Source organism: Silene latifolia, chromosome 2, assembly GCF_048544455.1.
Source record: "Silene latifolia isolate original U9 population chromosome 2, ASM4854445v1, whole genome shotgun sequence".
NCBI classification, from domain to species: Eukaryota; Viridiplantae; Streptophyta; class Magnoliopsida; order Caryophyllales; family Caryophyllaceae; genus Silene; species Silene latifolia.
In genome coordinates, this window is record NC_133527.1 from 194681537 (window position 1) to 194693614 (window position 12078).

A 12078-nucleotide genomic window follows, 5' to 3' on the forward strand; every position below is an offset into this window, starting at 1 on the left:
TAGAAAGATAAACAATTGACTATGACACTTCAAAATAGTAAAGGTAAACAATTGACAAGGCGCTTGATGTGGTTGATGATAAGACGTGAATCCTGAGACACTTCGCTTGTCTCGTTGACTTCCATTGTCAGCTAGATTAAGGCAGTCCGTATTTGCATTAATGTATCGGAATCCAAGCTTGTACGAATGATCAATAGCAAAATAGAGGGCTTTAGACCCCGCCTGCAAGATTGTTTTATTTTCGAGCGTCTTACAATATCATAGTTGAAATTTGTATGCATACAATATGACAAAACTTTTTATTGCTTTTATAGTGAATATTGATTCCAAAAAAAAATATTCCAAAGAATTTGTATATGACGAACTTGTTACAGACCTAATTAGATTGATGACTTATACGGAGTATAATTTAATGTAAAACGGTTTTAAATAAGACCTTATTGCTAGCCAAGCAAAAATCTGAACACATCACTCAACGTAATGATCCCCTCAACGCGTTTGCATCCAGCTTCAACAATCACAAGTCTCCTAACGGCGGGATTTGCAAGCCTGTCCATGATCGTTTGTAAAGGATCCGATGACAAGCACGTTTGTAAAGGATCCGATGACAAGACTCTTAGTTGAAGTGCCTGTTGGATGCTCATTTCATCAAGACGAATTTGTGCATATGCTTTATCTTTCGCTAAAGAAATGATATCGCTTCGAGAATAAATATCCAATAGAGAGTCATTATCGTCAACTATAGGCACAGAACTTACATCAGCCTCGACAAGCAAAGACAAGGCAGCCGCAAGGGAAGCATTGGGCTTTAGCATTTTGGGAACCCGCGTACCCAAATGAATTGAACAAATTGGTTGATGAAGAATAGGCAAAGAAATACTCGAATGTTTAAAATGTCTGCAAATACAATTAAGTATTTCAGACAAGGATGCGAGATGTAGCAGCTGTTGGGAAGAACTATCCTGAGGAGACGTATGAATTATCGGAACAGTAGAAACTTTGTTTTGCAAAATCTTGAAAGCCACGTCTTTCAATGAATCATATGGTGCAGCATTCACCAGTTGGCTGTTGTGACGAATTTTCCCATTTTTCCACGCCAATATCGTGTGTGTCTCTAATTCTTCTTCCGTTAAATTTGAGTCATGGTTCCGAAGCTCTCTTAGAATTAAAATGAAATCGATTGCACTCAAAACTCCAACAAAACGACTTTCGCTGAAATCCCACAAAGGGGCAACAGGAACTCCGTGTTCATAAAGGATATGAAATGCTTGTTTAACCGGCAAAGTAACGTCCAACGCCACAACCTTGCCCGACTCTGGTAGCAACTCATAAGCTGTATGCTGCGACAAAAACAAAGATATACGTTGACGTGAAACTTGTACATCAAGTGACGCAAAAGGATGAATAATCGCATCATCCACCTCCATGTTTTCAGGAACGCCAGGTTCCTGGGCGAAAAAGACAGTGTTGACTATAGGCACAGAATCCGGGTTGGATCCAAACATTTCCCCTTAAATACTTAACGATTTCTGCTTAAAATCGCGCTACAATCGCTGCAAACACGCAATAAATAGTAAAAACACACAAGCAAGACGGACCGGAGAATATAAGAGAATGATTGTAATATTGAATTGTATTGTGTGAATAACATGAATACATAAGACTTTTATTTTATACTGTATGATAATTTTTAAGGTTTCCTAAATTAAGAGATAAGGATAATATTAAAGACGATGCTTCCTAATACACATAATTTCCTAATACGAGTAATATTCTTTTAGAGTTTTTTTCCAAAATGGGGTCTAAACACATACAAATTAACAAAATGGGTTAGGTTTCAAAGTATTTACCCAAAATGGGTCCACGTCATCACCGAAGCTAGGCTCGGATTCAAGTCGCTCTCCCGCTCAACGACCTTACCCAAAGTGTAACTTAATGTTCGCCCAAACCGCGGTATGCTACTTCAAGGCAAGTCGCTCGGGGGGTGAGCGATTTCAGTTCAAATCGTCCTCCCCCACAGCGACCTATGTTTTTGCGGGAAAAAAAAAAAAAAAAAAAAAAAGAGCAAAAAAACGCATCTTAACAGGATCGAACTCAAGACCACCCACGAAATTAACACTTATTCTATACTACCTAACCAACAGAGCAATCCAATTTATATGTCAAAATAAAGTGCATAAAAATATTATTGAGTAATTGTTGTACAAGTTCCAAAACGCATTTATTACTACTAACATTAAATATCTAATTTTATTCTCCCTATTAAATCATAATATTATCTTGGGTGTTATGGTTAGGGGTGTGGTGGGATTGTTTTAAATTCCATGTTCGATTCCCCCATCAGCTACTTTTTTTTTTTTTTTTTTTCCCTTTTTCCCTTAGTCGCTCAGTGGCTGGGCGGTTTGACCTTAAGTCGCTCTCCCGCTAAGCGACCTTAATCTGAACCTAGCATCGCCAAAACCGAGCCTACGTGGACCCATTTTGGGTAATTAGTTTCAAAGTTACCACATTTCGTTAAATTGTTTGTTATAAAACTCTATTTTGGAAAAAAATTCATTCTTTTATAAAAAATAAGATAATATGTTTATCTCTAACATTCCGCAAGTCGCACGATAGACGGGTGGGGCAGAAGTCCAATCTGAAAAAGCAGCATATGAAGACGAGGAAATCGAGGGAGCAAGGTCTTTATCTTCAATAGAATGATCCAATATTATTAGGAAGATATTATACTACGAAGATATTATATATTCGGTTGCGATATTTTAGCGATATTATTATGATTGCATTTACATTATGCCCTGTAACTATATAAGCCACCTTTGGCTCATTAATAAAATCAAGCCTTTCCCTTATACGTTCTTAACATGGTGTTTTAGCAGGATTTTCCTGGAGGGATCCGGCTTAGTTATATAGTGATCAGGGTATCTAGTTCTATAAGATTAGAATGGTATGAACAAATGACAAAGAAAGAAATGAGTATAAAGAATAACGTTTTTATTGTTTTGATATACCGGGCACAATGTTGAAAGAATATTCAAATGCTCAAGAGTAAAAAAGATAAAGTATAGATAAAATTAAGCAATAATGAATGACTTTACAATTGTTGGAAATCTCCTATTTATATTTTTCTCCCTTCTAACGTTTATATTGAGCAACGTCTATAATCAGCAACCTCTTCCCCAAATTGTAGGAACTGTCACCGGAATAATAGGGCATGCTTCCTATTAGCTTGCTTGACCCGTTCTCAACTCAACCAATCCTTAGCCTTTTCCTTTCTTTCCGTCCAGATTCATGGATTATATAGTTCTAGGTTTGGACTTGGTCTTCCTTGAGAATAGGGCACGGTTATTTAGCTTATACAATCGTATTTCTTGTTTATCTGCCTAATCCAGGCTATTTTCAGGAATCCGCCAAGCTATGATATACTGATTATCAGGCTTCTCTTCCAGGATTTAGTAGTCTTCTTGCCATAATATTCTTTACCGGATAGTAGTTAGTCTTGTCCGGTCGTGTCTCAACCATTCACTTCATTGAGTCGGACAGGTTATGGTCGACCAGTTAAACCGGGCCTAACAATTGCCCCTTGACATTTTACCCGTGCTGGGTCAGGCCAGGGGTGAAATGTCAATTTTTACCGGGTTAAACAATAAAGAGACTTACACTTAATTAATGACTCTTAGACTCCTAGTTACCGTTGGACACTATAACGGCTAGGTGATGTCATCCGAGTGTTTTACAATCCCTAGGGTTTTCACACCGTTATAGGTTTTCTATAAATTCGGTATTTAGGGCAAGATTATCTTCCACCAAATTTCCTCCACTTTCTTTGCTAAATATTCTTCTAAAATTCTTCTGGAATTCTTCCATATTTCTCGAATAATCGTTTCGTATTTTCTCAACAATTTCTATAATAAATCAAACACTTAAGAACATGGGAGCAAAGAAACGCCCTACATCCCAGAAAGTCTGCTGCTGCGAGCCCGAACACGTAAACGTCCAGGAAGAAGAAGTGATGGAGATTGATCCTCCGCTTTCGCTTTGTTGCTTTTAAGTACCAGGATTGCATTTTTCACCGCCCTTCAATCTTTGGATCCTTACTTTCTGAAGAGAACTTGTTGAAAACAAATTATGACAAGATATTAAGGGAGAAGAAAATAATTCTGAATCGACCGAGGTATGGATTCTCGAGTCTTGTCCGATTAGGGCTAACCGGGTATCACCTGGTTGGTTTCGTATTTTTGAATGGGCATTCAAAGCGGTGTAAGTTACCTTTTACTCCCTTAATGATTGACACCATCCGTGCTATGGAAGTGTCACCTTTTCAAATTATGCCGATGGTTTGGAAACTTGTTCATTCCATAGAAAATTTATGTGCTAAACACAATCTTGTGATTACTCTTAATGATATTAAGGCATTATATCATTTTAAAAATCCTTCTGTTGGTCGTTTTAATTTGAGAATTAAGTCAAAGATGACTCCATTAATTACTAACCTGGATTCTGGAGACGACAAGAGTTGGGCAAAGACTTTCTGTTTATCCGGACCGAGACTCGGGATCGGGCTTTGATTACTCGAGATATCCTCCTTTGGAGAGTGGTAGGTTTCTGTATTCTTATTTTGCGAGTTATATTGAGTGAGAGTGAGGTATATAAATCTTACCCGTATATTTTGTTTCGTAATGTTTGTAGCTCCCGATTGGAATCACGATCCTCCGGATGAAGAGGCTATTGCAAGGATAGATGCTTTTCTTGCCATTCCTGAGGAAGAGAGGACTGCCAGCCACTGCTGCAGGCGGGGAATTGTTGCCCGGTATATGAAGACCAAAGCGGATGGGGTCGAGTACCCAAAGGCAAGCCTAGTTCTCCGCTCTTTCGTACGTCCTCTCGCATGCTTTTATTTTGGTCGTTGTCTTCTTGTCGCTTTTTGGTTTGATATTTACGTATATTTTTTATGTATCCAGTGTTTAGGTCTTCTGCTAGGCTGGCTAGCTTTTTCGCCAAGGATTTGAAGGTGGGGTGGCTAGGATTCTTTGAACGGTCCAAGAGCCAGGAAACTAGTGGGAGTGACAAGACTTTGGATATCCCGATTTCGATGTCCGGCCTCCTCAAGATCCGCCCAGGATAGTGTCACCAGAGGTCGTCCAGGCTCAAAAAAGGAAGAGGGAGGATGATAATGCGGAAGAGGAGGAAGGAGGAAACGACCTATCCCGCCCGACCACTCGGGAGTATAAGGCGGTGCACTGCTAGGATTGATGACATGGATGATGCCGGGCTCGGATAGATGAGTTTTTTACGTAAGGATGAGCGACCAACTGTTGTCTGCTAGTACCCTTGATTCGTCTACCAGGGTGGTTTCTATTCTGACTCTTCTTGTAACAAGGGGCTTGAACTCGCTTCCCGTGCTAGAGAGGTTAGTTGTATCCGTTTTTTATAGTTTATATGCTTTTTGTTTTACCTTGTATTTGCCTAATTGATTTTGTATGTACGCAGGGGTTGGATCTTTTGGTCAAGCTCGCTTGTCGCCTTAGGGACGCCTGAGGCCAAGGTTACCACTTGGAGGAAAAGCTGGATAAGCTAAACCGTGACCGCACTCATCCAGGGGTAACGAAGTGGTGCTCCAATCTCGTTGGCGGCAGCTAAGGAGTCAACCAGGGTCGCTATAGTTTGTGAGGTGGCGCAAAAATCCGAGAAATTTGTCAGGTGGAGTTGGAGGCCGAGAAGCAGGCAATGCAGATCAGTTGAAAAAGAATGAAGAGCTTGTCTTTGAAAAGGAGTTAGTGGAGGCGAGGTTGGTGATGCGGCTCAAGACTTCTTCGGAAAAGGTCGGGTTGATGCTATGAGGGACCCAGAATCGATCGGGCCGATTGGAATCCGGACCGAGATGAGACGACTACGGATGCTCGAGTATCCGATTTGGCCAACATGGGTCAAGAAGAAGAAGTGGATTCCCCTCCTTCCAAGGCAAAGTCGGTGATCGGGAGATGGTGGATGGTTGTGAGTCGGATTCATGGCTCAAAAATAACTTAGTTTTTCTTTTGGGTTTTGGTCTATCCAGGGGGAATGTCCCTGGAATGAATTTTTAGAGTTTTAAGGAATTTTTTGGCCCATCCAGGGGGAATGTCCCTGGGATGGATGGTTATTAGGTGGGACCAGTATTTTGGGTGAATAAATATTTGGTCTTTGTTTTGTTTCTTTTTGTGTTTTGATAAGGTATTGATGTTGGATATGTACTGGATCTGGCCGATTATTCGATCGGATCGGGCGATTTTTGATCGGATCGAGCGATTATTCGATCGATCGGCCGATTATTCGATCGATCAGGCGATTTGATGTGTTATGGGTGGGGTTGTTTGCATGCGGAGGGCTTATGACCCACCTATGTCATACAATTCAGGAATAGATTTTAGGGCTTGTATGTTGAGCTCGATTTAAAGGCCTATTTTGCAACTGAATTTTGGGTATCAGTTGGATATTTGGTGGGGGTGGCCCCCAATCTTTGAGATTTGTTTTAATTAAAATGCAATATGTAAAACAAGTGTTGAAGATTTCGCTAAATGAATATGAGAATATAAATAAGTGTTTGGACATATAAATTGAAGAAATCATATACGGCATTTATTCATGTAATTGCAAGTATCATACATGTAGGTTCCAGGCAAGAAGTATTTGAAGTAAAAAGTTATACCTGGATTGTGCGATATATTCTATATGTGAAATAGTTTTAAATGTGTAATATTCCAGGCTCTCGGGATCATTTCGCCGTCCAGGGTTTGTAGTCTATAAGCTCCCTGGCCAACAATTGAATCAATCAGATAGGGGCCTTCCCAGGTTGGGGCCAATTTGCCAGCATTCTTTTCTTTTGTGTTTTGGAAAACTTTCCTGAGAACGAGATCTCCTACCCTGAATACCCTGGCTTTGACAGTTTTGTTGTAGCTTCTCGCAACTCTTTCTTTGGTATCTCGCTAATCGATGCTTGCTGCATCTCTTAGCTCCTCCGTTAAGTCCAGGCTATCCTCCATTAGAGGTATGTTGTTTGTTGTTGTGTTTAGGCTACACCTGGCTGATGGAATGTCCACCTCAGCCGGAATTACTGCTTCACATCCATAGACCAAGGAATAGGGGGTTTGGCCAGTGGATGTTTTAGGCGTGGTTCTGTCAGCCCAAAGGACCGGGGGAGCTCTTCACCCATCTACCTTTTCTTCTTTCCAGCTTTTTCTTTATACGGTGATCACCACTTTGTTTCTGGATTGACTTTGACCGTTGGCTTTTGGATATCCTGGCGTGGATGTTACCAGATTGATGTTCCATTGAGCACGGAAGGTCTTTGTTCTTTTTCCCACAAATTGTGTGCCATTGTCGCATACTATTTCGGAGGGGATGCCATATCTACATATGATATTATGTTTGATGAATGCTATGACATCTTTCTCCTTGACTTGCCTGTATGATTCGGCTTCTATCCACTTGGAGAAGTAGTCAGTCATTGCTAGCATGAAAACTTTCTGTCCGGGTGCTTGAGGTAGTTTTCCTACTATATCCATGCCCCACTTCATAAATGGCCAGGGTGCGGATATGGAATGTAGTTCTTCAGATGGCTGATGGATATATGGTCCGTGAATCTGACAAGCTTTGCATTTAGAGTGAAATCCAGGCAATCGGCTCTTAAGGTGGGCCAATAATATCCTGTTCTGAGTACTTTGCTTGCCAGGCTTCTTCCACCTTTGTGATTTCCACAGTATCCTTCATGGATTTCGATAATATCCGCTCGACTTCCCGTGGTTCCAGGCATCCGAGGTAAGGTCCGCCTGCGATTTCTTAAAAAGCACGTTGTCAATAATAGTATACGGCGACTTTTATTTTCGGTGCTCGGCATCTTGCTTATTTAAGGGTAGGATTCCCTGTTGTAGCCAATCATAGTAAGGTTTCGTCCAAGAATTAGCAATGTAGATTGGGAAACTTTCATCTTGTTTGTTTATTGCAGGTTCTAATAAATGCACAATGGGTATTTTGTCAAAATCAAGGGGACTAAAGTTGGACCCTAGGCCGGCTAAGGCATCGGCCAGGTATTTAAGTCCCCGGAAATTTGGTCAATATTAAAGTTTTTAAACTTTGATTTTAGCATTTGAACAACATCTAGATAAAGCATCATTTTGGGGTCTTTTTAAAGTATATATGCCATTTACCTGGTTGGAGACGAGAAGGGAATCAGTGCGTACCTTTAAATTTTGCACACCAAGATCAATACATACCTTTAATCCGCTATCGGGGCTTCATATTCTCGCCTCATTGTTGGTGGCCTCAAATGCACAACTTATAGCCTGTACTATCTTATCCCCCTGTGGTGATTTTAGTACTACATCTAGCCCGTGCCCCTTGTATTGTTTGCTCCATCGACAAATAGGGTCCATTCTAGGTCTGTTTGGTCATTTGGTCGGTTTATTTACTTCTTTTATTAGGTCGGGTTCTAGGGTTGGACTAAAATCAGCCACAAAAATCGCTAGTGCTTGTGATTTAATTCTTGTCCTTGGTTCAAACGTTATATTGTATGTGCTTATTTGGATCGACCATTTGCACATTCGTCCAGGACAATACCGGTCTCCTAAGTACTGAGACTTAATAGGAAGATTTGTTCTAACTATTATAGGGTGACTTTCAAAATATGGTCTTAATTTTGTGCAACTCATTATTAAAGCTAAAACATATTTTTCTAGTAATCCATACCGATTTCGCATCCGTAGACTTTTACTTACATAGTAGACATGTGGTGTGTTGTTGTCCGTCTGCTTCTTTGACCAGGATCGCACCGATAAAGAAGCCGTGGATCGAAGGTATCTTGTCGGGGTTCATCTTTGACTGGTTTTGCCGATAAAGGGGGAGGATAGATATATTTTCAAGTCTTCAAAGGCGACTGATGATCGGGGTCCATTGGAAGTCTTTGTTTTTCCTTAGCAGGTTATAAAACGATTTGCATCTTTTCGATGATCTTGAAATGAACCTGTTCAGTCGCTATCCTTCCGTCGGTTTTTGTATATCTTTGACTGTCTTTGGTGGTTCTAGCTCCAGGATAGCTTTGATCTGCTCAGGGCTGGCTTCTATTCCTCTCTTTGTCACCATGTAGCCCAAGAATTTTCTCTTGAGACTCAAGTGGCATTTTTGTGGGTTGAGCTTCATATTGAATTTTTCCAATATTTGAAAGGCTACTTCCAGGTCTTTGACATGGTCTTCTTTTTTTTTTTTGATTTGACTACCATGTCATCTATATAGACTTCCATGGTGTCTCCTATCTGATCTTTGAACATCATGTTGACTAGCCTTTGGTAGGTTGCACTTGCATTTTTTAATCCAAAGGGCATAGCAGTATAACAATATATACCTCTTTCGGTGATGAAAGTGTGCTTTCCCGGTCTCTTTGGATGCATTTTTATTTGATTGAATCACTGGAGGCATCCATGAATGTCAACATTTCGTGGCCGCAGTGGCATCTACCATTGCATCGATGTGTGGTAGGGGAAATGGATCTTTTGGGCAGGCTTTGTTTAAGTCGGTGTAATCTACGCAGACTCTCCATTTGCCATTTTTCTTTTGGACGACTACCACGTTTGCAAGCCAGTCAGGGTACATCACTTCCCTGATCATTCCCATGTCCAATAGCTTGTCAACTTCTTGGTTGATAATTTCGTGCCTTTCTGCTGACAAATTTTCTTCTCTTTTCTTTGACTGAGGCTTAAAGGATTTGTCAATGTTCAACTTATGAGTAATAACATCAGCATCTATGCCAGTCATATCAAAATGTGACCAAGCAAAACAAGACATTTTAGTTTTAAGAAAGTCGACCAGATTTGGTCCGATTGAGTCGGGTGCATCCGACCTACAAGTACTTTCTGTCGGGAATGCGGGTCTAATATGACTTCTCCTGTTTCCATCCGTGTTTGTGCTATGTATTCTTCCCGACAGGTGACTTTAATTGCTATGCAAGAGACTTACCCGACTTTGAGGGTTTCAAAGCCCGAGTGTAACATTCCTGAGCTTGAGTCCTTTGTTCTCCTCTCGATGGTGGTTATCCCCATTCTCGTTGGAATTTTCACGCATTGATGGTATGTTGATGGGATTGCTTTGACATTGTGGATCCATGGTCGCGCCCAGATTACATTATATGAGGATAAGCAATCCATTACTCCAAATCTCTCATATGAAGCCACGCCCTCCACATAGGTAGGCAGCCGATTTCTCCTGGGTGTTTTTTGTTTCTCCACCGAATCCAACCAGGACGCTGGATTTCTTTATGATCTTGCTTTCGTCTATCTTCATAGCTTTAAGGACGTCAAGCATCACCAGGTTGATTGAGCTTCCTCCATCTATCAGAATTCTTGATACTTTGGTCGTGCCGATTTGCATTGTGATTACCAGTGTCATGGTGTAGACCGATATTCCTTGCAGATCCGAGTCATCAAAGGTGATAGCAGGCAATGACACAGGCTTGGGAGGAGGTTGAAGTTTGGATTCCCTGGATATCCTCTTGGGCTGCAGAGTCGGTCGGACCACGATTTCGATCCTCCATTTATGAATTTGACTTCATAGATGGGAGGAGGAGGAGGAGGATCTCTCGCCGCTTCCGGGTCTCTCTTATTTTGTCCTTCATCTTTATTCTTTGGTCTTTGGATTATATCTTTCAAGTAGCCTTTCTTTAGAAGATATGCCACTTGTTTCCTGAGCTGAATGCATTCTTCTGTGGTGTGTCCGATGTCCTGATGGAAGTCACACCATCTTGTTGGATCCTTCCTGGGGTTGTCGGACTTCTTTGGCCATCTGACCGTATCTCCCGGGTTTTCGTGCGTTTGATTAATCCCGCAGTATTAATGGAGAAGTTATATTCGGGAATAGTTGGGAGGCTAGAGAGATTACCTTTATGCTCTTGTGTCATATTGACTTGGATCGTTCGGGCCTGGAATAGGGTCCGATCTAGGATTGCCTCCTTTCTGGTATGAACTTTTCCTGTTGGTGTGTCCATAGCCTTGCTTTCCTCCGGATGAGTTCGTCCTGAAGTTGAGATCTTCTTCTAATCTGACATGCTCTAAGGCGATGGATTGGACAGTGGCAAAGGTTGGACATGCTTTCTTGGTTAGATCTGCATAGATGTCTTTGTCAAGCAGGACTCCTTGTCGAATGCTTCTCTTCTTTGTTTCTTCATCGCATCCGGGAATGGCCACCTTTTCTTTGACAAATCTGGCCAGGAATTCTTTAAGAGATTCTTGGAAGTCGCTTTATCTGAACAGGTTGCTTGGTCTCTTGGCCATATCTCTCGCTACTTGCGAATTGTTGATTGAAGGCATTGATCAATTCTGCAAAATTCTTGATACCTCCATTTGGGAGATTGATGAACCATTGTAATGCTGCCCGATCGGGGTTGTGCCAAAGCCTTTGCACATACGGACTTGCTCGAGTTCACGGGTATTGAGGCGACCAACATTTTTTGTTTGAATATGGCAACATGATTTTGTGAATCGAAGTTCCATCATAGGTTCTCATGGATGGGACAAGTAAATTTCTTGGGTAGATCAATCTTTGCAATTTCATCTGCAAAGGGTGAATCCGCAAAGTCATCAACTTCTACTTGACCCACAGTGGGTCTGGTACTCGGGTATATTTTCTATTTTGTTGTGGAGTTTTTGGATTTCTTGAAGCATAGCCATCATTATTGCGGCTTCATTTTGTTTGTCTCATCATTGGGAATAGTTGGAGTGCCGGATAATGTATCCTTCTCCGGGGTTCCAAAATTAGAGAAGTCTATGTTTTTGATGATGGATGAGAATGGGGTTCCTGGTTCGAATCTGGTCTTGGAGCCCGAAGCCTGATTTTCCAATTTCTTCTTCAAGGCTAGACTCGATTCCTTGACCTATTGATTTTGCTTCACTGAGCCTGCTTTCTCTTGGATTGTTTCCAATTCCTTGATTTTGGCGAGCTTGTAGCCGCTAATTGTTGTTCAGCGGTGAGTTCCACCATTTTTGTGTGTGAATATTAATTGAAAGATAATAAGGAGAATTTTATTGGTTTGAAGAACTAGATGCCCCACGGTGGGCG

General features: G+C 41.2%; 1 protein-coding gene across 1 annotated transcript; it reads right to left on the bottom strand.

The window, feature by feature from the left end:
* Window positions 1–443: 443 nt before the first annotated feature.
* On the bottom strand, window positions 444–1591 carry LOC141632382 (sucrose nonfermenting 4-like protein). The gene has a single exon (XM_074444937.1). The coding sequence runs from the start codon at window positions 1503–1505 to the stop codon at window positions 444–446; it is 1062 nt and encodes a 353-aa protein (XP_074301038.1). The 5' UTR covers window positions 1506–1591.
* Window positions 1592–12078: the final 10487 nt, after the last annotated feature.